At 47.3% G+C, this 27,655-nt stretch overlaps 2 protein-coding genes across 2 annotated transcripts in view; both read left to right on the top strand.

The window, feature by feature from the left end:
- LOC134064222 (serine/threonine-protein phosphatase 2A regulatory subunit B'' subunit alpha-like) overlaps positions 1-23,582 on the top strand; it is a 73,845-nt gene extending 50,263 nt beyond the window's left edge. The window contains exons 4-15 of the mRNA XM_062520061.1: positions 13,692-13,973; positions 14,230-14,333; positions 14,739-14,841; positions 15,377-15,451; positions 17,377-17,463; positions 17,793-17,949; positions 18,252-18,300; positions 18,498-18,587; positions 19,330-19,505; positions 19,714-19,832; positions 20,012-20,118; positions 20,867-23,582. Coding sequence (XP_062376045.1) covers positions 13,692-13,973; positions 14,230-14,333; positions 14,739-14,841; positions 15,377-15,451; positions 17,377-17,463; positions 17,793-17,949; positions 18,252-18,300; positions 18,498-18,587; positions 19,330-19,505; positions 19,714-19,832; positions 20,012-20,118; positions 20,867-20,963 — 1,446 coding nt within the window. The 3' untranslated portion in view covers positions 20,964-23,582. The remainder of the gene's footprint in view (positions 1-13,691; positions 13,974-14,229; positions 14,334-14,738; positions 14,842-15,376; positions 15,452-17,376; positions 17,464-17,792; positions 17,950-18,251; positions 18,301-18,497; positions 18,588-19,329; positions 19,506-19,713; positions 19,833-20,011; positions 20,119-20,866) is intronic.
- Positions 23,583-24,724: 1,142 nt separating this feature from the next.
- On the top strand, positions 24,725-26,913 carry LOC134098235 (transmembrane protein 212-like). The gene is made up of 3 exons (XM_062551246.1): positions 24,725-24,883; positions 25,944-26,267; positions 26,893-26,913. The coding sequence occupies exons 1-3, from the start codon at positions 24,725-24,727 to the stop codon at positions 26,911-26,913; spliced, it is 504 nt and encodes a 167-aa protein (XP_062407230.1).
- Positions 26,914-27,655: the final 742 nt, after the last annotated feature.

Here is a 27,655-nt window from a genome sequence, read left to right on the forward strand (position 1 = left end):
CTCGGCGCGGCAGTGGGCCAGGCGAGAAGTCCAGGACCTTCGGCGTGGTCTCATCTACCCCACCTCCTCCCAGTGTCCCTCTGTGGGTTTTGAATATTGTGGTGAAAATGAGATGGAGATATTGTGTATAATTAGTCATAATTGATGAACTGTACTTAGCATAGTTAGCATATTTAAATAGTTAAGGGTTGCACTGCTTGCAGAAATGTCGACGTTGAATGGGTTTGGTCATTTGGCCAGGGAACGGTGGTTAAGTTTTCTGCAAAAAGTTCTCAAAGCATGTTGTGCATTTTGGAGTCTTCCGCAAGTTACAAAGACTACAAAGACTAGTGTGACTGACCCGTTACGCCACTGGATATTTGGATAATATGTCCAGGAGACAGAGTTGCCTTTTTTCCAGTTTGGCCTTTGGACACAGCCTGGGAGTGTTTAGCAGAGGGATTACCCATCATCCCCGCTGCTCCAGATTCCGGACAGTCTGGGAATCCCTCTAGCCCCCCCACCCCCCACCCCCCCACCCCATCCAAGTGAGAGTGAGGAGGAGGGCTTTGGGAGAGTTGGTTATTAGCAATATATCACAAGACTTGCAAACTTCAGCCTCTCTCTTTGTTTATGTTTAGCCTAACCAAACTCCCTTTGGCCTCGCACCATATTACACATCCCATATAGGGGTTTTACCACTTGCGTTCTCCTGAAAAAGAAAAATGCCCTATAAAATGCAGATATAAAAAAAACCTCAGATCTTAGCCACTGACCTTTCTCACCCAGTCGCATGCCTTAGAATCCCTAACTCACCAGTGGCAACATCTGATAGGGAATATATATGACGGAATCAACCCTGAAGACCAGACCCACGTAGAGGCAGCAGTCTGAGTGAGCTTGTGCTGTTCAGTCAGTGTTGGGGGGCTTTCTCCCTAGGTGGGGTTGTTTTTGCAGCTGGGGCCTCTGCTGGGAAAGCGTGAGAGTGTCCAGGGATTGGGAGGGGTGGTGGTGGAGGATGGGGGTGGGGGTGGGGTAGGGATTGAGGGGTGGAGGCCAGAGAAGCTATAGTGACAGAGTTGCAAAACAAAGTCTAGAGCTGAAATCTGCTCCCTGCAGCTCTCTTTAGCCCAGAAACGTGATACCTCTGTAAACGCTCGGCAGTGACGACAGCAGGCGTGACACCTAGGCACTCGGTATACGCGGGATTAAGACACAGATATTCTCAGCCCTCCTCCTCTGCCCAGTGAAGACTCCAAGCTCCAAGCCCGCTCTCTTTTTAGGGGAAAAGGGATATTTTAGAAAGGTAGTTAGTCACTCGACATAGCCAAGTAAAGTGAGTCAACTTGCCTGGAAAGTGTGACTGGCTGGCTGTCTATGTATGTTTCCCTGTGCATGTGTGTGTGTGTGCGTGTGTGTGTGTGTTCTGAAAATAGAATCCGTGTCATGTGTTAATATGATAGCTTTGCTCTTACTCAATCCTTTAGAGAAGTGTGTTTTCAGAGGGTGTAGCATTTTGTCCTGTTGAAAATGACACTGACCGGCCGGGAGGGGAGCGCTCGGCTAAACGAGCAAGGGAAGCCTGCCATCTAGTGGTTCAAATAGGTCCATGCGCCTCATTAGGAACTCACTCTGGCACACACTGCACTGTCCTTTGAATTCAGCATTCAAGCATCCATTGAATTAGGTCTGTCTCACAGATCACTGTACTTTGAGAGGTCTGTCTGACTTGCTTCATTCCTACTGAGCCTCAGAGTGTCTTTTCTCTGATATTCCCTCCTCTCCCAGCCATAGTGGAAGAGCGTTGGTTTTGTGGTACATCCCATCTCCATACTCTTTCATTTTCTCACCATCATCCTTCCTAGTCCCCCAGACACACACACACACACACGCACATGCACACACACACACGCACACGCACACCGGACACACACACACACACACACACACACACACACACACACACACACACACACACACACTCAGTCTTCATGAGTCAGGACAGGAAGGAGGAGGCCCAGCAGGTCACTCCTGAAAAGCTCTTAAGTTCCTGATATGTGTCTCCTGAGCGCAGCAGTGATCAAAGGCAGCTCTGTGTGCACACATCCACTCAAGGTCCTCTCAGAGATCCCCACAAAACACAGGGCCTGCTAACTCCGTTAAATCAGTATGTGTGTTTATATGCTCCATGAGGATGTGTGTCTCAGTGTTTTAGAGTTTGGATACAGCATTATGGCAGATGCATAATGAGTTACAGTATGTTGAGATGTGACTAATTGACAGGCATGGAAACCATTACAGCAATTGCAGGCCATTACAGTCTGACTGAAAATTGACGTGAAATTTATGTATAATCAAGACTCTTAACAAGTGTGTATGTGTCTGTGAGCGTGTGCTTGTGTGTTTGTAAGAAACTGTGTGAGTGTGTGTGTGTGTGTGTGTGTGTGTGTGTGTGTGTGTGTGTGTGTGTCTTCTGCATACCTGCATACACTCTATACTCACTTAGATGACTCAAACTGAATTATGTTTGTGCTAGTTGCACACCTTAGTGTTGTTTTTTTGTTGCTGGTGGTTAGAGATTCATTCAGAAGAATGAAATATGTGCAGAAACATGTGGGCGAAGCCTTGCTGTTCCTTTGTGGGAGGAGAACAGCTGTTGTGCGTCCAGTGTCCAGCATAAATCTTTACTGCTCTCTGCTGGTTAAGATGGGGAGTGCAGACATGAGCGTTTGCACACAAATACCTCACTCAGTAAACTACTGTATACAAGTGGCTTCAAATCTACATGGTGCCAGTCATCTAACCTACACACGCACATGCGCACAGACACACGCACACACACACACAAACACACAGACAGACAGACATACATCAACACATTGATATAGACCAAAAACAATCCCTCAGGTTTCGCTTGACCTTAAGTGTGCAGGGCATGTTTACACCTTCCCATTTGATTTCCATTGCATTACATTTGATTACACCATGACCGGCTCTTCTGTCACTAACCCAGGCAGGCGCCAGGGCTGGCAGCACAGGCCTCGGCAGTGACCCACCCTGAAATAGATGGCACCTCAGTGGTAAACACCAGCATGTGGACAACACATTTCACAGGGGCAGGGGGTAGGAGGGGAGCTTGTTTGTGTGTGTGTGTGTGTGAGAGAGAGAGAGAGTGTGTGTGTGTGTTTGTTTATTTGTTTGTTGGGTGTGTTTGTTTGTTTATTAGTTTGTTTCTTTGTATGTATGTGTGTATGTATGTTTGTATGTCTGTTTGTGTGTTTGTGTGTGTGTGTGTGTGTGTGTGTATGCGTGTGCGTATGTGGGTGGGTGGATATTTGGGAAGAGGAGAGCACAAAACCCTGACACAGAATACCAGGGCTGTTCCTGTCCATCCTCAGCAGTCTGGCAGCTTGGACCACACAGAGATTTAGACCTGCCGCCTGTCACTGAAGGAAGTGTTGCATCATGCTAAAGCACTATCACCTCGAGTAAAACTGAGTGCAATGCCAGATGTTGTAGTGGCATTATAATCTAGGTATAACTGTAATCTAGGTATATTTGTAATGTTTGTCCAGAGTTTGTATGTATTTGTTTAGTATGTGTCTCCTAGCGGTGATCTTCTGGAAGTGTCTTTGCATCTTTAAGAGCTGCATGGGCTAACTTTGCATCAATAGGCTGTAATCTAATGAGAGGCCATGATAGTCTCAGTCCAGTGGCTTTTCTTAGAGGAAACGCATCCAAGAATAGAGTAGGCTCTCTTAAAATCAACTTCCTCGTGCTGGCTAGGTTAAGTGTGTGTGACTGTGTGCGTGTGTGTGCGTTTGTTTATGTGTGTGTGTGTGTGTGTGTGTGTGTGTGTGTGTAATGATGTGTTTTTGCATAAGGTCTCTTTTATAGAAGCACATTCCAAAACATATCCAGGGAGTCCAGGTAAAGGGTTATCTCTATGGAGATGGCATTTGGCATTTCTATTTTCAGTTGGTGTGTCTGTGTGTGTGTGTTTGTGTGTGTGTGTGTGTGAGTGTGAATGTGTGTGTCTATGTGTGAGTATACAAAGTCTGCCTAGTGCCTGCATGGTGCTGAAATAAACTGGAAGTTCGAGGCTTTATCTGAGGACATCGTTTGACGTGCTTGCACACATGCAGACACACTCATGGACTTGCACACACATCTCTCTCTCTCTCTCTCTCTCTCTCTCTCTCACTCTCTCTGATATGCCCTCTGTCTCTCTTTGTCTGTCTCTCTCTAGTCCCCTTTTCCCAGAAACACAGAGAGTGTTGCATTCTCTTTTTCAAAGACAAAATGTTTTGTTGGTGTGACAAGGTCACTCATATGGCCAAAGGAGCAACTATATAATAGAGCATCTGAACATAACCACATGCATAGTACTGTAGTATATGATGTGCTTTCTCTCTCTGTCTCTCTCTCCCCTCTCTCTTTCTCTATCTTTCTAGCCCCCTTTACCCACAAACACAAACAAATACAGTCTCTCTCTCTCTCTCTCTCTCTCTTTTACACACACATTATACAAACACAAACAAACACACACACACACACACACACACACACACACACACACACACACGGACACAATGTTGTATCATCCACGTAAGCATGAGTCCACGCTGTGTACTAGTTCCGAGCCTACTCTCCTCACCCCTTTTGCCAGACCCAGCTCACATTTGACATTGGCTTTAAAGTTGGGCAATGATTACGACATCCTGGCTGCAAAATTCAGATATGGACTGATGCAGTTTCTCTGCGACAGGGGTGGCTGGCTGTGTGGTCTTGGCTGGCTTGAGTGTAGGGGTCAAAACGCACCTCAGAGGTATCGTTCTCTGAGCCCATCTCAGACCAGCAGAGCTCCTCAGGTCCATGAGTCTCCACTGCCCCCTTGAGGCCCGGAGGACCACTGTGGACTGAGTGCTCATCCGTGCACTGCCCTGAGTAACAAGCTCGCGGAGCTTGAAGAAAGGTTTAGACATCAAAGCCATAATGACATGATTACATTCCAGCCATAATTACATGAGACCGTGAAGACATTGCTGAATTGAAAACAGAAAGTGGCACCACCATGTCCCCCAACCCTCAACACCATCCTACTTTTTCACTCCTGCCTACATTAGGACAAATAGACTTCTGAAGATCGCCTACAAAAAATATAAGGTGATCCAGGTGTGAATTGGAGCTAACTAACTATGGCAAGTTACATTGCAAGTTAGCTCTGGGGTAGCAGAGATATTACAAAATCCCCATGTTATTTTCCCATAGTAAAAAGTAGGTGCAAGTCTCCTGATCTCCACAAGGGGTCGACGTTCACCAGATGCCCCCCCCCCCCCCCCCCACAGCCCTTGTCTGAGCTGTCACAGAGCTGTGAGTTAGTACTTGGCCCTATACTCCTCAAGTACAGGACGTACAGGGACACTAGAGAGCAGCCAGATAGACAAGTGATCCTCTCTGAATTGGGAGTGACCAGTGGAGAGAGATAGAGAGAGATGGAGAGGAAGAGAGAGAGAGAGAGAGAGAGAGAGAGAGAGAGAGAAGAAGAAGAGAAGGCAGCCAAGGTTGCCAGTATTAGCTGTCCTCTTCCAAAGGCTCTCCCAACTCTGCAGATATGACCTCAGCAAATACCTGACCTCAGCACACCCTCTCCTCATCCCTTCTGCGGCCACAACCCCTGCGTCCTGGGCCGGGGGTGACCACCACTGACCCTCACTCCTCACTGCCCACTACCCCTCCGTCCTGGGCTGGGGTGACCACTGACCCTCACTCCTCGCTGCCCACATCCGCGCACAGAGCCGCGCCGGTGCTCGTTCTCAGCACTCGCTCCCAAGCAGCCCTGTGAAATAATTGGCAGATTCACACCAGGCACGGCTCCTTTTAATTGCCAGCCGGTCTGCTCGTGCCCTTTAGCACCTGCTGGACGTGTCATTCAGAGGCCAATCTGAGCTCTGATAGACTACTTCCACACCGTGCTTGCTCTTCACACTTCTGCACCCACATCCCCCCCGCCCCCGCTGAAAGATCATGTTTGTATTGTTTTGATATGTGGAGAGGGAATTATTCTGCCGTATCCTTGACAGCCAGCTCGTGTTCCGGATCACTCTGTATCTGCTGTGCAGTTTTGAGCAGTCTGGCCAGAGGGCAAACCAAGCAAACTATCTGGCATTATCACAGAGCCTTGCCTCGAGGCCTCTGTAGGAATGCCCAGTCGTGTCGAGCGAAAAGAGACATTCTTTGGGATTTGATCGCACCTGAATATTAAAAACGTGGCTCCCAGTCATTCCAGCTGCATAAATAATCTTGACGAATTTCCGCAATGAGAAGCATATGGCGTGCGGTCTTATCCCATGAAAATTGCCTCGTCTACGGAAATGTTTGATAAAACAGCCTGAAGGGTCAGGCACGAGTGAAGGAGACACACTGTGAGTACACGGTGGACATATGGGAATAGCTCCAGGGCCCAAGGTACTCTCACACACAGCGGCATTGTTCCCTCGAGAGCATGAGCTGGACCTAGCCAGGGGTCACAGCATTTCTCACATTACGTGCAGATCCATTCTTCAGGGGTGAGCCTCGATAAATTCTCCCGGCTCGCCTATAAATGTGCAAGGTCAGAGGATGCTATGTGTACACTCTTCTTCTTACAAACTAGTACTGTCATGCTTTGCATGGTCTGTCAGCTAGTACGACCTTTCAGGAAATTGTTGGCTAAAAGATAGCGTTGGCACTGAGAGTATGTGTTTGTGTTTGTTTTTGTCTGTGTGTGTGTGTGTGTGTGTGTGTGTGTGTGTGTGTGTGTGTGTGTTTGTGTGTTTGTGTTTGTGTGTGTGTATCTGTGTGTGTGTACGTGTGTGTATGAGAGAGAGAGGGAGAGAGAGAGAGTGAGAGAGCGAGTGTGCATATGTTGTACTGTGCTTTATTGGTCTCTAAAGGCTTGGCGTGAGAGATGAGACTGTGATAGGACATTCCCTATTGAAACTGGATGTTCTCTCTTTGTATGACAAGGCCCCATGCTGGTATGGGCTATAGGATATCTTTACCATTTACCAGCTAGTGTGACATAAGTCCTCTGTAGGCTTCAGTAGAGTTCTCAAGTTGAAGATGAGTCAGTGTGTGTGTGTGTGTGTGTGTGTGTGTGTGGGGACAGCGAAACTTAACTTCTTCTATTTATATCTTATTCAGTCACAGATGTTATTTCATTTATGCTAGTTATGACTTTGTATGGCCAGATGGAGCAGTGGCACATGCTCTGGAGTGCAGGGGCAAGGGTGCTAGTGCTGGGCTGGAGGTACAGACACTGGCACAAGCACAGACACAAGCACGGACACGGGCACAAGCACAGACACAAGCACGGACACGGGCACAAGCACAGACACAAGCACGGGCACAGGCAGAGACACAGACACAGATACAGGAACAGACAGAGACACAGACAGTCACGGGCACAGACAAAGGCATGGGCACAGGCACAGACACAGGCACAGATACAGGCACAAGCACAGGCACAGACACAGGCACAGATACAGGCACAAGCACAGGCACAGGCACAGGCAGAGACACAGACACAGACAGGCACGGGCACAGACACAGGCATGGGCACAGGCAGAGACAGGGGCACGGGCAGAGACACAGGCACAGACACAGGCACTGGCCGGTGAGTGCAGTCAGACGGGCAGCCAGATGAGCTGTGTGGACCTGAAGCACGGGGACACTTCCAGAAATCCCCTGCAGGCCTGACATAAATAAGAACGTGTTGGCTTACATGTCAGAAGTGATCCTGGGGTGGGAGGAGCGGCGAGAGCCGTGTGGCACCAGCACATGCTACACACATGTGCTGCTGTTGCAGGGGCCCAGAATCTGGGCCAGCACACAGCCGCCAGAACACCATGGCTTCTGTTCCTGGTTGGCACTGTTGGGAGTTAATCCTGAGGTGCCCCAGGGAGGGGATTTTCCCCGCAGTTGCTTAACGTTAACATGTCAGCGAAGTTCGTAAACAATAAACAATTTCATTAGTCAATCACTGCTTGTGTAATTGGTTGAGCATATTTAAAATGTGTATGAATCTGCTTCTTCTACATTGTGCGATTGGATAAGGTACTTCACAGAGAAACTCCATTAACATAAATCAGAACAATATCAACATAGTTGTTGGTTTTGTTGAAGGGAGCTGAGGTGATATATAATTTAGCAGTAATTGGATTAACAAACATGGAATGTCGATACACTTCATCAGCTTTAAGCCTCAGTGTTTAGTGTAACAAGCCCTTTATTTATTTGAGCAGTTGAATGCTGAGAAAGGGAAGTTGTGTTGAGCAGATTGCACAGCATATTGCACCCCTCGCCCTACCCTACCCTACCCAACCCTGGCCACTCTGGCATCTTGATGTGTTTGATATTCCCCCAACAGCTGCCCAAGACAGGCCAGGGGCTTCTGGGATTGCTATGTGCAGTTGAAATGTCAGGAGGCCTGCAGCGGCAGGTGGTATTTATACGGCAGTGGTAGGACAGGCGTGGGGGGTGGGGGTGTAGCTATAGAGGTCTGGGGATAGGGGGGTGAGGGGGTGGGGGTGACGGAGTTTACCGCTCCACCGTGGCTCAGCGTAAATTCTGCTGCACCTTCATCCTGTCACATCAAACGCATTTAAGCTTTCACTAGCTATGTTGCTCTGCAGTCTGGTAAGTATCAACACAGACGTGTCATACGGACCAGTTCTCAGTCAAGAGATGAGACCCCTCTGCACTGCACCGCCTGTGTCCTGACACTAGATGGCAGTGTGAACGTACCATTTGGCCACTCGAGTCCCTTTGAAATTACATTTGTGATGATCCCTATTACGAGTACTATAAGACTTATTACTTCACAAAACCCCCTAGACATAACTGAGCGAGCTTGTGGGAGAAGCCTGTGCAGTGCAGAGATTTGTCAGGGCTTGCTGGCTCTTCGTTGCGTTGCGTTGCGTTGCGTTGCGTTGTGAGTGAGTGAGTTGTCCTCAGCGCCTGCCCTCAGCCCGCCTCAGCTCGTTTGCTGCCAACATTCTTAAGGAGCAGGTGCCTGCCGCTCCTCTTATCTGGTTTCGTCTTCGAGTTGCCACTCCGACATCGAGTCTGAGAAGAAGGAAGAATTTGGCCACGTCGAATGTATTGGTTGATAGCCGATACAGCAGCAGAAGATATCACTGCATTAACACTTAGGTCACACTCTGGTGCCTGCATGTGAAGACATTCATCTAATTCATGTGCCAAAGATCTCACCTGTTTGTCTTAGTTCCTCCAAGTGGTGCCCTTTTTTTTTTGGTGTCGCTAGTCCAAGACCAAGGACTAGTAGAGGTTCACCTCAGTTTTGGTCATTTGGAGTAGCCCAACAGCTGTACCAATCAAAACATGTTGACTATATGCAGATGACTTCGTTGTGTTGGCAGGTTGTGTGATGAGGTAGTAGGGGGTGACAAGAACAAAGAGATGTCTGGCTAAGTGTCAGCATTCCTCCCGTGTCCGTTCCACAAGAGAGCAGTGGGACCACTCAGTCTTTCCCAGCATGCACAGCAACATGCTATACATAAACCCAAGCTCCGAGGAGAACACTGCACGTGTCCGTCGTTGTCCGCTGTCCTAAATCCAGGAGCATTCAGGCCCGAGTTCAGCATGGATTATGTTGAGAAGAGAAAGCTATATTACGCTTAAAGCAAGAGTCAGTGAGTGAATCATTGCCTGACAGACTAGAGGCCTATCTGGTTAGGGGGCTGATATATTTATACATTGTTTGGGGAGAATCCTCCATTCCTTTCCTGGTATAATGATGTAAAACCACAGACTAAAGAGTGCGTCTGTGAAAGCGCCCTGCCCTGCCCAGGCCACCGCCAGTGTCCTCTCTGGACCAAACGGTCTCACCTCTCCTCTTGAGCAGTCCCACCCTAGTCCCATATCAGGCCTGTGTGTAAACAAACCCTGATGGGCACCAATTTGCTCTTCATCTGTGTACATGCAGTGTCTAACTTTGGCTGTTCTAATGGTGGCAGAAGTGTGTGTGTGTGTGTGTGTGTGTGTGTGTGTGTGTGTGTGTGAGGGCTGGGGGTGGGAAGGGGAGGGGGAGGAGGGGGGAACTTCCTCTCCCACAATGCACTTTATATACACAGAAATACTCAAAGACATTTGACACGTTGCTCCTCTCCCAGTACACACAGACACATGCAAACACACACCCACACACACCCCCACACACACACTCGGCCCCCCTGTTGGTACGGACAGCCTAAGAGAGAGAGAGAGAGAAAGAGAGAGAGAGAGAGAGAGAGAGAGAGAGAGAGGGGGCAGAGACGCGTCCCTTCCGCAAACCCCAGACCCCCAGCCTGGGTCATGTTTCGCCGCGCACAGAGCCATTGCTCGCCTCGGAACCGAGGGACTAAGCCGCGCAAATCCGACCAGAGCGACTGAAGCCCCGAGTGCATTTTTATGCGCTTGCATCCGTGCGTGCTGGCGTGCATTTCTGTTTGTGTGTGTGTGAGTGAGAGAGAGAGTCGCGCACCGTGAGCGCGCGCGCACCTGTCTGCCCCGTGTGAGAGTGTGTTCGCGTTTCTTTTTTTTCTTTTTTTCCTCTCTCTTTCCTGGAAACCCCCCCTTGCGTGGGAGGCCTTTGAAGTGGCCGAGACCGGCCGGCCCTGACGGGCAACATGCTCCAGCTCTCCGATGACTACGCGCGCAGCCAGCACGCCGGGCAGCCCTCCTATCTGACCGAGCCCTGCGGCTTGCTCTCCTGGACAGAGCCTCCTTACGAGTGGAGTTTAGTGAGCGTGAGTGTTTGTCGGCGTGTGTGCGACCGCACGTGTGCATGAGCGCAAAAGGACTAAGAGAGGCAGAGAGGAGGAGAGAGAGAGAGAGAGAGTGAGAGAGAGAGTGAGAGGAAGAGAGAGAGAGAGATAGAGAGAGAGAGCAAGAGAGAGAAAGAGGCTGATTGTCCACTGAAGGTGCCAGAGGAGGTCAGATCTCTCGGTGCTGGCCGGGGGCAGTCTCTTTGAGGACCAGACGAGTAGGAGTGGCGGGTTAGGCGTTTTTTCCCCCCCCTCTCTCTTTACGCTCAAGGCCTCTTTTCTGAGGCCTTGTTTTTTTTTTGTTTTTTCTTTTGCTTTCTTCTTTCTTTTCTTTCTCGATTTTTTTTCTAAACAAAAAAACAAAAAAAAACAAGCAAACCCCCTGTGTGGACGTGTCGTGTTTGTGGAGGCCCTGCCCTCTTAAACATGATGATTAAAGAGACCTCACTGAGGCTGGATCCTGACTTGAGAGGGGAGCTTGCCTTCCTGGCCAGGGGCTGTGACTTTGTGCTCCCGTCCCGCTTCAAGAAGAGGCTCAAGTCCTTCCAGCAAGCAGCACAGGTCAGTAGAGAGCTCGGAGCCCGCGCCGGCAAAAAAAGCCGCTTTGAGTCTAGCACTGCTGCTAACTCCCACATGCCAGGGAAGACAAGCTATTTGTGGACAGATACCAACATGCCTATTAATAGTGCTGGAAGGTGGTGTTTGGGGGGTTGTGTGGTTGGGTGTGTGGGGGTGGGGGTGGAGGAGTATAGTGTCAAAGTGAATGCTGGGTATAGGAGCATGGGAAGATGGGGGATTTTGTGTGTGTGTGTGTGTGTGGGGGGGGGGGGGGTAGGATTGTGGGTGAATGCAGGAGCAAGCATTCGGTCACAGCTGTTGGGCACTTTTTATATAGGCTTGATTCCTCAGGCCCTGCTACTCACTGGGGTGATGTTGTAAAGCGTTTGTGTTGGGAAGTGGTACATACAGTACGTGCCCCATCAGACTGGATGTGTTCTGGGTCTATAGGCTGTTTGAGTTGCACAGGGTACGGCATGTAATCACAGGGAAGAACAATGAAGTGGTTGTGATTGTCACTCAAACCTACAGCGTACCGTATATATGAACTCATGTGAGTTACAGGGTTGAATACAAAGGAACCTGTGTTCATTCACTGCACACAGATTACAGTCACTGGAACTGCAACTACCTGCGCTGCCATGTTGAACTCACAGCAGTGACAACCAGGAAGTGAGCCCATGGTGTTCTGGCCGCTCAGTGGACACATAGATTTCAGGTGGTCGTGCTCTTGGACTCCAGCAGTGCTTAGCCATCAGCTTCACATACTCACCTGTCACTGGGCAGCTGTGGCTACCCTGGAGACGATGGCCCTGCGTGCGTGTGCGTGTGAGTGTGTGTGTGTGTGTCTATGTGTGTGTGCGTGTGTGTGTGTGTGTGTGTGTGTGTGTATGTGTGTGTGCGTGTGTGTGTGTGTGCGTATGTATGCGTGCCATGACTTACACTGGCCAGGCTCTCACCAGCCACACTGCTAGCCAAGAGAAACAGCAGCACAGGTGCAGAGTGCAAAGTTTCTCAAGTTCAAGTTCATGTTCATTCAAGATCAAGAGAAAGAGAAACAAACGAGCAAATAAGCAAATAAGCAAATAGAGAAAGAAAGAAAGAAAGAAAGAAAGAAAGAAAGAAAGAAAGGCTTTATGTTCATTGAAGCTGCTTTATGTCTGTCATATGAATGTTAAATGTCCATATAACCACATACTTTATATACATCTTCCTGGATAATCTTGAGAATATCCAGGAAGGAGGTGCAGCATGTGTTTGTGTGTGTGAGTGTGTTTTGGGAAGGGAGTATTTTTAGGGGGTCCAGGGAGGGGTGCGGTGGGCAGCAGGGGTCTCTCATGTTGTGCTGAGGAGCTCTTGTCATCATGTCAGCAGGGCGGCTAGTGTGTCCAGCGCTGGTCATCCGTGCCGGCCCGGTCCCTACGAGGTGCGCTGGGAGGACTGGATAGCTCAGCTAAGCCCGGATTAGCCCGACCTTGTGCTCCCACACTCCTGTAGGTGTCTTGTAAAATTCACACAGACCTTAGTGGCGTGATGGATCGGGGGGGGATTGAGTGTCTTTATCACACCTCTGACAGGAGGCCTCTCACTGCGATGCAGAGGAGAGAGATGAGCTCATCCCATCAACTGTTTTTCACCTCAGAATGATGACTTTTATTTTTAGGGTTTTTTTTTGTTTTTGTTTTTGTTTTAAGTTCCGTTTTGCACGTGACTATGGCCTGCTAAACAGATAACGGCACCTTCCACACCAGCGGCAGGTCAGAAATGTGTGGGTTTGGGTTACCGGTTGAGTAAGAGAAGCTGTTTTGCGCCATGGCCGGTTTGAGCTGAAACATGTGTAGCACTCCGTCCATGCCTCAGATGTGTGCCGCCGAAGACTTTGGCACCTTTGAAATGGAATCCTGTCCCCTTCCAGTGACCAGCGTTAACGCAACGTTATTGGCTCACTCGTAACGCAACGTTATTGGCTCACTCCCGATCTCCACACATAGACATCAGGACAGACATTCTCATTTTAATGATGGAACAGGCAAAATGATCATTAAAAAAATAGGAAACGACACCAAAGTGATGTGGCTACACTTGATTCCACTTGCATGGGTTTACTGATCTGCCCTGGCAACACCACATGAAGATGAGTGGCTGAATGAAGAGCTGGCTGGGTCTGGCTTGTGCTATAAAGGTGCAATAAGACTTTAATAAGTGGAGATGAGTGCAAACAAAGCAATGCTTCATTGTCTCTCTCTCTCTTTCTTTCTCCCTCTCTCCCTTTTTCTTTCTCCCTCTCTCTCCCTCTCTCTCCCTCTCTCTTTCTATCTCTCTCTCTCTCTCTCTCCCTCCATCCAGGTACAGAATAGCAAACCAGAGAAGAAGCCTGGCACTCCTCCTCCAGCTCCTGCCCAGGCCCCGTCCTCTCCAACCCCGCGTGCCCTCACGCCACCACCCCCTGCCAACAAAGTGGTCGTGGCCCCCCCTCCCATCTCCATAAACATTCCACGCTTCTATTTCCCCAAAGGCCTCCCCAACTGCTCTGCCAACTATGACGAGGCCATTGCCAAAGTCGAGAGCGCCTTCACGGAGTTCGAAGAGGAGAAAGCGGACATTTACGAGATGGGCAAGATCGCTAAGGTACGCACTCAGGGAATCACACCTGTTCTCTTTTATGTGGAGACACGTCTAGATGTGGGTGAGAAGGGCAGCAGGTCAAGGTGGCACGTGGCACAAACAAAATTGGAATGGTGACATTGCCATGAGATGGGGAGGGGTGTGTGTGTGTGTGTGTGTGTGTGTGTGTGGGGGGGGGTATCACTGCTGGTATATGTGATCTTCATGTGGTCTGTTGACGTGGCGTATGCCTGACCAACCCTCCGTCTCCGTCCCGCAGGCCTGTGGCTGCCCTCTGTACTGGAAGGCGGCCATGTTCAACGGCGCTGGAGGGGAGAGAACCGGCTTCGTCTCCGTCCACTCCTTCATCGCCATGTGGAGGAAGTAAGCAGCCCTCCTGCACACGTGCACCTACGAACCTGCACACATGCACAGTTAATACAAGCACATAGAGACGTGCACACATGCTTAGTTATACAAGCACATACACTCTCAAAACGAAAGAGTTGGAAACAGCGCACTGTGTTGTCTCTATCTGGACATCGAGATGTGTTAAAAACAACACAAGTTGTGTTATTTTCAACACATATTGTGTAACGGATAGCAGAAGAATGTGTTGGAAACAATACAAACTGTGTTGTCCCTATCTGGATGCACAAAATAACTCAAGTTTTGTTATTTTCAACTCATATTTTCTCACAACTCGTTGAGACATGAAACAACAAGTGCAAGCAGGATTTGAGTTTTCTCTTCATAACGTCGGCCGGAATATTTCTTTCCCATTCACAGGTTGCTGCACAACTGCCATGATGATGCATCAAAGTTTATTCACTTGTTAGCCAAACCAGGCTGCAATTACCTGGAGCAGGAGGACATGATCCCATTACTACAGGTGAGATCCTCCTAAGTCAAGTCAAGTTTATTTCATCCATAGAGATGGAAATTGCAGTGCTCATACCCACCTTAATTGCCCATAAAAATAGTTTGTGTATAGGTACACATATCTAATGATAAATTATCATCAAAATAACAGTATAAAAAGAGCATAAACACCATACACATAGACTATACTGTAGATACAGTGCTTGTTGTGCTGCCTCTGCATTCATATGTGCACTAATGAGCATACAATGGAGCTCGCAACAAATTCTTTTTTAGAAGTGGACATTTCTTTTTAGAGCTCCTTTTGCATTCCCTTGTAATAATGTTGCATCCCCTCGCAATTCTTTAGATGTTTCGAGGGAATGCAAAACTACTGTGAGAGAATGCAAAACATTTTCAAGGGCACGCAATACTTTTCCACCTTGATAAAAATGAATGGCCACCATGACCCTTTGTGGTGTCCATAGCACATCACATATCGAGAGGAGTGTACATTTACAAAGGGGCAAATGCAACTCTGAACATGCTGTGCTTTTATGTTTCAGGATATAGTGGACACCCATCCAGGGCTGACCTTCCTGAAAGATGCGCCTGAGTTCCACTCTCGCTACATCACAACAGTAAGTCTCAGACTCACACCTCATGCTACGTCACAACAGTAAGTCTCAGACTCACACCTCATGCTACATCGCAACAGTAAGTCTCAAACTCACACCTCATGCTACATCACAACAGTAAGTCTCAGACTCACACCTCTCGCTGGAGCACTCTTGTTTTCCTGTCAAAGCTGCCACAGAACCACTCAGTATGGGCTCTGACTGCAGAGTTCATCGCTATGCCGAGCACCTCCGAGCGTGGTGTTGTAGGACCACCTGGGGGGGGGGGGGGGGGGGGGGGGGGGGGGCAGACGCCAAAGCATCCCTCATCTTGCGGCTCCATCCATGATACCACTGATAGCACTTCACATGACATCACTAGTGTTATATTGCTGCTGAACCATTGCACACTCTATTTCTGACATTGATACTGTGCTGCATACTGTAGAGTTGTATTTGGCAGCAGCAGTGGTGTATGTACTGTATGGCCATCTTATTTTGAGGTATGTGTGGATACCTGACAGTGCGTGCTTGTGCACGTAGTACATTTCCATTTGGACAGTAAGGCAGAGCTCTTTTGACAAGATGAAACAAATGGAGCATGTTTTTCATGACTCTTAGGGGAACTAAAGTATTATTCGTTTTTTTAACAATAGATTTGAATGCAGCTGTGCATTTTGCAATTTGTTTTGTAAAATGTGTAACAATAGCTCAAATTTATTACACTCCTCAAAACAAACTTTTGACCGAGAAGCAAACTTTTCCCAGAGAAGTGCATTAAAATGATGATCATCAGATTCCATGTACGAACTTACTAACCTCTGTTACCATATCGCCAAAAAAAAAGTCCTTATTGACCTCAGCAGTTTATCAGTTGAAGTTGTACAAACTATGACATTGCTATAGACTTATAGACAGGTTAAATCTATTATTAGCTGTAGCTGCATTAATGCAACAAGCAGAGTCTGTTCTGGTCATGTAGCTCTAGCTTACAATGGAACCGGTTCATTCTCCCCTGTCCACCTCTCTGCCTGCCTGTCTGCCTGTCTGCCTGTCTGTCTGTCTGTCTGTCTGTCTGTCTGTCTCTTTGGAGGGGCAGCTGCAACATGTGCGAGGGAGGAGTGAGAGGGGCGGGGAGGGGCAGGGAGGGGGAGGAAGGGGGGTGGGGGGCATTCGCTGGGCTGAAAGGGGGATGGCGTCAGCTTGCCCTGACATCACGGAAACACTGATACCAGCGTAGCCGCCGCAGCCCCGCGGGCCCTGCACACGCCCTTATTTAGACGCTTCCTCTCTCCCGGCATCACTTACACCCCTGAAGGGCGGCTCTGGTCACCTCCCTCTGGGGGGGGGGGGGGTCAGTGAGGTGTGTGTGTGGGGGGGGGCCTCCAGTGAAGGTCTACCAGGAAACGCACGCTAATCTGCCCCGGCTCTGTGAAACCAAACCTCGAGGGAGGTGAAGAGTTATTGTCATCCTCAGCTAGCCCTCAGCTGGTCCCCCTGATGGTCACATCAGCCTCATGGAAACTCAGCGAGCCACACACCATTGGTCATGTGGGCACTCAGAGTAACAAAACACTAATGGCTGCTGGGGAGAAGGCTCACCTCAGGCTCAAGAGCTCTGCTGACTGACCTTGTGTCGGCTTTACCCCCCCCGTGCCTGTTCGCTGTGGAAGCATTTTACATGATGCTCATATCACGTCACCAAAGGTGGTTTAGTGAAGACGTGTGACCACTGCTGATCTTATCTCAATAGGACTGATCAAGGTGACCCTTGAGGCCATGTAGAGGACCCAAGAGAACTACTGTAGGGAGGAGGCCTTGATTCACTGCTCCTCAACCTTCGTCATGACATGAAACTTGTGCCTAACTTGCTTGTGTCTGTGTCTGTGTCTGTGTCTGTGTGTGTGTGTGTGTGTGTGTGTGTGTGTGTGTGTGTGCTTGTGTGTCAGGTGATCCAGCGGATATTCTATACGGTGAACCGCTCCTGGACGGGGCGCATCTCCATGATGGAGCTGAGGAGGAGTAATTTCCTGCAGGTGAGCAGTGGTCAGCCCTGTCCTCCTCATCCACAACTGCCCCACATTACAGTCGTCACACCCGTTTCTGACAGGGCTTTCAACATCTACCTTGATCAATCAATGTTGTACAGTATATCAGTTGGTCATTTCTACAATACCTTATAATTGTGACTATGTTAGTTTACTGTTGTAGCTTGTAAATTTGTGGATCTTGATGTGTTTGCTAGAGAAGCTAGACCTCTCCAGAAACCCACTTTAAGAGCAGCAGTCTAATCACACTCACATTTCCTTTTCATAAGAGGTGATCCTAGAGGTGAACAGGTTTTGCTTGATGTCTTTGTTGTTAGACCCTTGGCCTTCTGGAGGAGGAGGACGACATAAACCAGATCACAGACTACTTCTCCTATGAACACTTTTACGTCATCTACTGTAAATTCTGGGAGCTGGACACTGACCATGACCTCTTCATTGACCCCAAGGACTTGGCCAGATACAATGACCACGGTAGGTAGGAGAGAGGGTCCATGTGATCAGCTCAGGCATGTTTTAAGTACGCCATTTTCAGTGTTTTCAAATGGTTCAGTTTGAGGAGTTTGAAAATGCTGGAGTAGTGTGGACAAGAAGAAATAAGACTACAGACTAAGAAGAAATGGGGGTCAGATTCAAATGAAAACGGAACAGTGTGGGTGCAGCCTCAGATACTGGACTATAAAGGTTGCGTCCCTGCTAAAGGGCTGTAATGGTGTGATGCTCAAGCTGTGGTGTCAGCCTTTTCTAACGTCATGTCCGGTGTTCCTCTCCCACAGCTTCGTCCAACAGGATCATTGAGCGGCTCTTCTCCGGAGCGGTCACAAGGTGAGGAACACACCCATCAGGCTAGAAATCACCTCAGATATCTGACCGCTCGCAGGCTCTGGGAATAAGCTGCATGACGAGTTCACCTCCAGTGGCTTAACCTCTCCGAGCCCTCTTGTGCATGTTTTCTGTAGTCTGTAGTTTTTCCAAACTGTTTTCTGAATTCCGTGTTTTTCCGTTCCGACCTGTCTCTGCAGAGGGAACTCCGTGCAGAGGGAAGGGCGCATGAGCTACGCAGAGTTCGTCTGGTTCCTCATCTCAGAGGAAGACAAGAAGAATGCAACCAGGTGAGAGCACAAGAGTCCAGTGATACTCTCTCAGCTCCTGTGCTCCTCCACTCTTCCACAAGCCAGACGTTTTGATAGGAGAGAAAAGTGCCACTCGACTACAAGTCCTCTACAGATATGAGATGAATAAGATGCTGATGAGGTGGAAGTCCTCTACAGATATGAGATGGATAAGATACTGATCAGAGGTGGAAATTAAGTCCAGCTTCAGAAAGTAGAAGTCCAACCACATATCCAACCTTTCACTTAAACCAGCTGATTATAATTAGCACAACTCTTCAGCAGCTAATTGACGAGATCACCTGTGTTAAGGAGTTGTCCACCTCTGATGCTGATGTACATTACATTACATCACCTTTTTCTCTCTCAAGGCGTTAGGGGAGAGTCCCTTCTCCTGTTCCCACCATTTTGCAACACTGCAAGTGTTATATCAGAATAGTTTACAAAACAGGAGGCATAAAACTTCTGGATGGGGGAACGGTCAAAATAACAAAATAACCTAACTAAGCAAGAACAGGAAATAGTTGTGGAAGACAAATAGAATGGGACCTAACCTCCCTACAAAACGTCCAAAGCTGTTTTATGACTTTTTGTACAATAAAGGAAAAGGAAAATACAAATGGAATGAGTTAGCGTTTGAGTAAACCTTCTGGCCAAAGGGCCTGATGGAATGTGATGAAAGGTGCGCTCCTACTCCCCCTCCCCGTGTGTAACCGATGGTGTGCTTGTGTCCTGGCCGCAGCATCGAGTACTGGTTCCGCTGCATGGACGTGGACGGGGACGGCGTGCTGTCCATGTACGAGCTGGAGTACTTCTACGAGGAGCAGTGCGAGCGCATGGAGGGCATGGGCATCGAGCCGCTACCCTTCCACGACCTCCTGTGCCAGATGCTGGACCTGGTCAAGCCAGAGTGCCAAGGTTGGACTCCTGTCTGTCTGTCTGTCTGTCTGTCTATCTGTTTATCTGTCTGTCTGTCTCAGGCTGTCTTTCTCTGTGTCTGTCTATCTTTCAATTTGGCTTTCTGTTATGTTGTGTCTCATGTTACATTCCTCTTATGCTTATATGTGTGTGTGTGTGTGTGTGTGTGTATGTATGTGTGTGTGTGTGTGTGTGTGTGTGTGTGCAGGTAAAATAACGTTACATGACCTCAAGCGCTGCAGGATGGCACACATATTCTTCGACACCTTCTTCAACCTGGAGAAGTATCTCGACCACGAGCAGAGAGATCCATTTGCAGTGCAAAAGGTGGGAGATTGTTCACTTTGCCATTCATTCATTAATTTGTTCATTCATTCATTCATTCATTCATTCATTCATTCAGACTTTGTTTTCTTTGCCTCTGTTAGACCATTTTAAATGTTTGGATGTATCATGAACTTTTTTTGTGTGTGTGTGTGTGTGTGTGTGTGTGCCGTGCCGCTCAGGATCTGGACAGTGACAGCCCAGAGCCGTCTGACTGGGATAAGTATGCTGCGGAAGAGTACGAGATCCTGGTGGCCGAGGAGACGGCCAACGAGCAGCTCCAAGAGGGGTAAGAGAGTCCCATCATGCCAGACTTACTGTAGCACACGTCTCCCAGTTACTGTACAGTAGCAACTAGCTCCACCACTAGTGTAGCAATGGCAGCCACAGCCATTCACATTTGAAGTGTTTGGAAAGAGATACTCAAGATGTGTTTGAGTGCAATGTGTAGAAAAGTACCCTCACATGAACACGTAAGGCTGACAGTCAAGTAGCTGTGGACCGACTGCCCGCATTTATTAACCTCATACTGTAACTGAAGAAATTTAGCAAAATCAATGTATAAGCTGCGGCTAGTAGTTGGGAAATTATGGTAGTCATTGACTTAGAAATATAAACAGGTGATTGTAAAGCAAAACATGTGTGTAGCAGAAAGCCTTAGCTTATGTGAAGCGACCCAGTGTGGTCACTCTAGTGGACAGGGCAGTGTGTGCTTGGCCCCACTCTCACAGGAGCAGTGTCCATACAGCACTTCAGCCTCTCCTCTCACTAATCTGGGTAGGGACAGCTGTCAGGACTGGCCTGGTCTCAGGGGGGCTTTCCTCACCATGTTTAAATGTAATAATGAGGGCCCGATACAGAAATGTTTCAATGTAATAATGATGAACCAATACAGATACAGTATGTTTACATGTGATAATGAGGACCCAATATAGACATGTTTAAATTTAATAATGATGACCCAACAGAGAAAAGTTCAAATTTGATAATGAGGACCCAATATAGAAATTATAGTTTATTCTGTTGTTCCCCCTCAGGTCTTTCGATGACGACTATGAATCTGATGAGCTCACAGTTCCTTCAGAAATTGGGAATAAAATGGACAAGCTGGTCATATCTGACCTCTCTGCATAAGCTCTGGAGCGCTGTGGCCTGTCCTCACCTGCAGGAGGACAAAGAAGAAATATATTCAGAGAAAGACAGAGAGGGAGGGGGCTAGTCAGTCCACATCCTCTCTACTACTGAAAGGGAAAACTGCCTTTTTCTGCATTTAAACAATGAACTTTTAAGTACATGTGTTTGTACAGCTGTCAGTCTGTGTGCGTGTGTGTATCTGTGTGTGTGTGTGTGTGTGTGTGTGTGTGTGTGTGTGTGTGCGAGAGAGAAAGTACAGTATGTGTGTGTATGGGGGTTCAGGAGCGCTGATGTCTAAACCAAAAGGCTTTCTGTTATGTGCAATATGTCTTAACATGTAAAGCGAATCACATTTTCCACTTCTGCAGTGAAATGGTCATTTTCTGAGCCCCCCCTCCCCAACCCCCCAAAACAAACTGCCAGCAGATGTCGTCCATCATCCATTTCAAGACCCATTTTGTGGGAAAAGTGACCGTAAACTGGCCTTTGAAGTATGAGGACATCAGCTACCACGTGTTACAACGGAGCGAGAGGAAGGTGGACATACTCTTGTGTGCTTTGTGTTGTGCCCATTGTTGCTGCAAAGAAGCTCGACTCGACTCCCAAACTCTCTCTAAATCGATTTACGTATTCTATCAGTGTTTGGTGTCGAATGGTGTAGCTTCCTGCTATACTGAAAGACTGTGATGGCACACAGAAACTGGCCTTTTATTTTCTATGTCATGTTGGAAACCTTTCCTGTGAACTGTGATAGTTTATGAGGCGTTGCGCCTCCCTGTGGTCAAATGTCATACTGCACAGAAACAGCCCATGGATTATATTGGCAATGGGGAATAGTACTAGTCTGTGAGTTGTGGTGACTTACAATGCTTATGGGACACGGCCTGTGAAAAATAACAGGCCTAAGCTCTAAACATTTCCACATGCAGTAGTATGTCTGTGTCTAGCATACAATTTAGACTGTAGGCTGGGGGCTTAGTCCAGACAATCTTGAAACAGTATTTACTGTTTCAAACTCCCGCTCCAAGCATTTGCAGAAGTTAATATTGCCGTCAACTAGGACTCCATGTTCAGCCAAGAATCCTTCTTAAAATATGAGAAAGGCTGGTCTTGTAGTCAAGGGGGCTCAGAGGACTTACATTGCAATATTAATTAAGTTTGTGTTCAAAACTGTCCTGCTGGATATATGTATAGCTTCAGAATATGACAGGGATTCCTTCAGAAATTGTAAAATGACTGAAATGTTAGGCTGATTATTATTCTTTTTTTTTTTTTTGATGATGATGATGGCTGTGCCATATCTCACATCATTCACGTCCTGCACAGTCACAGACAGTCACGCATCACATCACATCCCATCACATCGCCGCCAGCATCACCAAGACATCACTGTACCGTGACTATTGAAGCGCAATCAGGCTTCACATCAAGTCAAATCAAGTTTATTTATACAGCGCATTTCATATGCAGAGGTCATTCAATGTGCTTTACATCAACAAAATGTTGCATTGCGTTGCGTTGCGTTGCATTGTGCTGCGTGTCAGTGGCAGTGGTCCCCCAGATGCCATGCTGAAGAGGGCCGATCAGGCAGCTGGGGACTCCAGGCTGCCAACAGGATCTGATGGCTGACGTGTCCCCCAACATCACCAGAGGCTCCACCCCATCCCTGCTCTCCGCTTCTCTGTGGATGGTCGATGTGGCTCCTCCAGTCCTCCAGCACTCAAAGACAGCCAGCACCCTCTCTCAGTGCTGCTCCCAGTGGACAGTTTCAGTGTGCACACTTGTGTGTTTCTGTAATTAGTGTAATATATTTATATATGCTAAAAGTGCATAGTTCTGCAAGCCATTGTCATGTGTGACAGCTAGCTGCCTGTGTACTGTAGTTGAATTATTTTTCTGACCTTATAGTAGGACATTTATTTTATATAGCCTCTGTAAATGTCTGTTTTACTTGTTTTGTCTTTCCCATGTGATCAACTCAGCCACTGAGTGGCAAAGCAATTTTAAATTATGATATGTCTGTGATTGCCAGTGTTATCTTATGTGCAGTACGCTGAATCTGTGTGTAATTTTGTTATTTTATTTTTGAGGGAATTTTGTATAAATTCATTACAAGATGACAATCAACTGGATACTATTTTATCTGTGTTTGTAGCTCTCCTTCATAGTCTGCAGGTCTATCTGAGCAATACAAACTGCTGTATCAATCAGGCCAATTAGTACACAACTGAGAAACACTGCCAAAATCAAAACTTGAAATTGAACTTGGAACCCATGGTCACATTCATTATTCTATGCAAAATTACACCCTCTGTATAAAGACCTCGCAGCTACGGAATCTGTTTTGAGAAACTCTCGAGTGTTATCCTTTCTCTTTTTGATTTATTTTTTATCTTTTCCACGTTTTCCTTTATCTCTTTGTATGCCTTGCTTGCCTATGGTGAGGAGTGGTGGGTAGCTGCATTTCCTGAAGTGCTCTAATCGATCCGTTCTTGTATTAGCATGACTTTATTTCTCTATCTCTCTCTATCCTTCCCTTCTACCCTCCTTCATCCTTTGTTTTATTTTCTTTGTGCCTTTTTGGAAATTATTAAATTAAATAAAGATATGTAAGAACTAGTCACTTGCATTTTTTTATGTCATTTAACTTTCAGTATTTGTGCATTTGAAACAATTTCACCGTTCTATCCTAATCAAGTCAAGTCAAGTCACTTTTATTTATATAGCACATTTTTGTACGGAGTGCAACCCAAACCCATTGACACACATGAGACATTGGCGCCACGAGGCAAAGATGCCAGACAGAGCGGCACAGTCGCCAGCGTAGCCGTGACACCAAGACAAACAATCAAATGAACAAAAAATAAAAAGTGAAAATGAATAATCATAATAAAAAAAAAACTGGACTGGTGCCGGACGGAGCGACATGACATGCCAGCGTACCCGTGAACCAGCACACTTATTTTAAATAATTAGACTATAACAAATAGTAATAAAATGTTTTGGGTTTTTTAAATAAATAAATAAATAAATAACTCAGCAAAGTAAAACCATATGCATTACTTTGTCTGGAAAACATATAAAGAAATGATTCGTCAGGTGTTCCACACTACTCTCTTCTCCTGAAGAAAACTATACCAAGCCCTGGCTCTGGCAGCAGGCCAACATACAGTAGAAGTAGTTACAGTATATACTGGAGCTGGAGCTACAGTATTTTGCAGACGCTTCTGTCCAGAGCAATAGATGACCAGCAGTGGAGGTGTGGTGAGGGATACTCATGTCCCAGGTCATAATGCAGGCCCGTGCCAGCGAGGGTGTGTGTGTGTGTGTGTGTGTTTGGGCAGAGAGGGTGTGTGTGTGTGTTTGGGCATGAAGTAGGTCAGTAGTCCCTGGGTGCGGACCCGTTCTCCTGAAGGACCTCCACAGGGCAGTCCCGAGAAGTGGTCTCTGCTTTGGCCAGCTGACTCTGAGAAAAAAGCTCTTTGAAGGTGTTTTACCTCTACTGCCACCCTGACACCCATGTGTCAGCAAACACAGAGGACCCAAGCCATTCATCTCAACTTGGGCACAGCCATGGAGCTGTGTGTCATTCAGACAGGGTGTGTTTGTGTGTGTGTGTATGTGTGTCTGCAACGGTGAAAGTATGTGTTGCTGTGTGTCAGAATGTGTAATGACAACGGTTGCCCGGGAGTCGCTTTATGGTAGTAAATTTGCTGATGCCAAGTCAGTACTGCACTCCGAGTCCAAGTACCATTTCTGCCATGGTGGACGTGGTCTGCCAAATAAGTGGATGCCAGCTAGGTTTTGGCATTACCAGCCTTCTGTCTGGCATACTGGCCTTCTTTCCTGTGGGTACCTACAAGCCCTGGTATCTTGGCTGGAGCACCAAGATCGCTGCCCCGTTGTGGGTTGGAGTTTTGGTAGGTACAGCAACCATTCACTCTGTCAAATACAGCTAAATAATCAGGACCAAATGAAGCAATGTGGTTTGTATTTAATTTTACTATTGCTGTTTACTGTGTAATTGCATGGCATTGTAATGAGTAAAATAAAATAAAAAAATAATAAAGAAACAGGCAATAGTGGCTGGGTCATGTACATTGATGGCTTGTAGAGACCACACACGGAAATCACTGGTAAATATCAGCATTCATAGGGTTTCATAGAACTCTTGGCTCATATCAAGGCACATTTTATTATATAGTCTTATTTATAGCTGAAGACACAATTCTGTCTGGCAGGAAAACTAAATATAGGTCTTAGATTTGTAACAGTTACATGCATGCCTGCTTCTCAAAGCTTCAATAACTTTAGATAAACTTTTTCTGATAAAGAGAATCATTTATACCATTTCCTATGAAACCAGAGGAGTAATTCATGGCAGCAAGACCCTTTTGTTAAAGTCTCTATTAAATGTTTTGTCTTAAGTATATCAGCTATGCGTGTCAGTGGTTAAGTTTAGCCTGTTTCCAAACAACACTGTCTCTGCCAGAAGAAATGAGGAGGAAAGGCCTGGAAAAAGAAACAAAAAAAGTGCCCCTTTGCCTCACGGGCTCTATAAATACACCGAAATAGTTCTCTTTCGCCCACAGAAACAAATCCCTACAATAGAATAATGGGCCCGACAGGGAGCTGGTGGCAGTCCAAACTAGCAGAGCCAGATTCAGCCCACATCCAGACACGCAAGAGGACAGCACACATCAGCACACATAAGCGCAGGAGGCCCGCTTACGTAAATCACACATTAGACAAATACTGTACACATCGTTCGCTCGTCAAAACATTGCGCAATATGACAGGCTGACAGTATAATAAAATAATTACAGTGCCAAAGCAGTTGATAGCACTTAGCCATAATTGTTGAGAAATAAAATAAGGGCTGTCATATGCGATTTTTAGGGGATGAAAATATCACTCCACTTGCCAGGGCTGGAAAGACGTACCTGGCCTCTGCTCATCTCATTTCTCTTCCTCGTCTAGTGGGAGCTGAGCTACATCTTCAGCATTCTCTGTGGTCTCACTGCTCCGCTGCAGTTCGCCATCGCTGTGGCCGCCATCGTGCTCGGGCCCTACTGCTACTACTCTTTCCACGGGGCGGTTGGCACCGGTTACCTGGCCCATGCGGTCCGGCTGCCCTACCCTTACCTGGCCTTCCCGGGCCTGTGTCTGGACCCCAGGCATGTGGAGTGGTTCCACCTGGTCCTGCACACGGCAGACCTCATCACCAGTCTGGCCATTTTCACTCTGTCACTCTTCATCATTGTCATCCTCACTCTCCGAGTGCTACGCTCTGGCCATGTTAATGTGAGTTTATTATTAGTGTGTATTGTGTGTGTGTGTGTGTGTGTGTGTGTGTGTGTGTGTGTGTGTGTGTGTGTGTGTGTGTGTGTGTGTGTGTGTGTGTGTGTGTGTGTGTGTGTGTGTGTGTGTGTGTGCGTGTGTGTGTGTGTGTCTCTGTGGGTTTATTTGCGTGTCTGTGTATGTAAGTGTGTGTGTGTGTGTGTGTGTGTGTGTGTGTTTGTGTGTGTGTGTGTGTGTGTGTGCCTTTGTGTATGTGTCTGTCTCAGTGTGTGTTTACTTGTGTGTGTCTCTCTGTGTGTACTGTATGTGTGTGTGTGTGTGTGTGTGTGTGTGTGTGTGTGTGTGTGTGTGTGTGTGTGTGTGTGTGTGTGTGTGTATGCCTTTGTGTATGTGTCTGTCTCAGTGTGTGTTTACTTGTGTGTGTGTATGTGTGTGTGTGTGTGTGTGTGTGTGTGTGTGTGTATGTTTATACGTTGCATTTCACATTGAAACACATCTCACAGCAGCAAAAGACATTTTCTGCAGCAAATTGGGCATGTGTTTTGGGATAAGGGATCAAGCGAGGCTGTTAAACATTTGAAGAATGCGTGCCTGTTGTCACCCCTCCTTCCCATCATTGTTTTCACAGCGACGGAGGCATGGCCGCTAGCCAAGCACCCCCTGGCACTGTACGGAGCCCATTTTCTCACATTAGACTGACAAGAATCTCTTGCACTTGATCTTCAATTAGAATATCAAAAGGTTGAAATTATACAATTTAATTCCCCAATACACATGGACCCCCCCACCCCCACCCCACCCCACCCCAAATAAAAAGAACAAATCTTTGATGAGAAGGGATGGAGGATATGATACCATCTCGCAAACTTGGACCAAAGCGCAAAGATGAGCTCAACGTTTCCCGTTCTTCTAACAAAGTTGAATTATGGGAATCACACAGGGCTGTTTGGCAGCAGGGGGAGATGGTGAGATATGGAGTGTAGCAAATGTGTCTTATCAAGCTCAAAGCAACAGGCCATTTCCCATAATGTGACGTGGTCAGCCACTGGGGAGAAAACATAAACAACAGCACACTCGTTTCAAAGGGATTTCAGAGCTCCAGGCAACAGCTCAAACACACGCCAGTAAATCCGGCCCGCAGAAGAGCAAGAGCCTCCGCTCTCTTCCGCTCCTCTCGCGCAAGCAGCCAGTGATTTGGTTTCCTTGTGTGCTAAAACTCCAGAGAACTTTCCAGAACTTTCCTGTGAGATTTCTTTCTTTTTTTTTCCCTCAAGAAGACTTCTTATTGAAGATTTTCTTATGGGACAATACATATCCTGAAGACGTATTCGCCGCACGCCCCATAATGACCTTGGTGAAAAAAAAGGTCATATATCATCCAATCAATACAC

The sequence above is a fragment of the Sardina pilchardus genome, chromosome 2 (assembly GCF_963854185.1).
Source record: "Sardina pilchardus chromosome 2, fSarPil1.1, whole genome shotgun sequence".
Taxonomy (NCBI): domain Eukaryota; kingdom Metazoa; phylum Chordata; class Actinopteri; order Clupeiformes; family Clupeidae; genus Sardina; species Sardina pilchardus.

Excerpts from the sequence above, each read along its gene's own strand:
- LOC134098235 (XM_062551246.1), top strand. The coding sequence starts at position 24,725 with ATGGTGGACGTGGTCTGCCAAATAAGTGGATGCCAGCTAGGTTTTGGC. Across the intron at positions 24,884-25,943 it reads CGTTGTGGGTTGGAGTTTTG|TGGGAGCTGAGCTACATCTT; the intron begins GTAGGTACAGCA and ends TTCCTCGTCTAG. Across the intron at positions 26,268-26,892 it reads TACGCTCTGGCCATGTTAAT|CGACGGAGGCATGGCCGCTA; the intron begins GTGAGTTTATTA and ends TTGTTTTCACAG.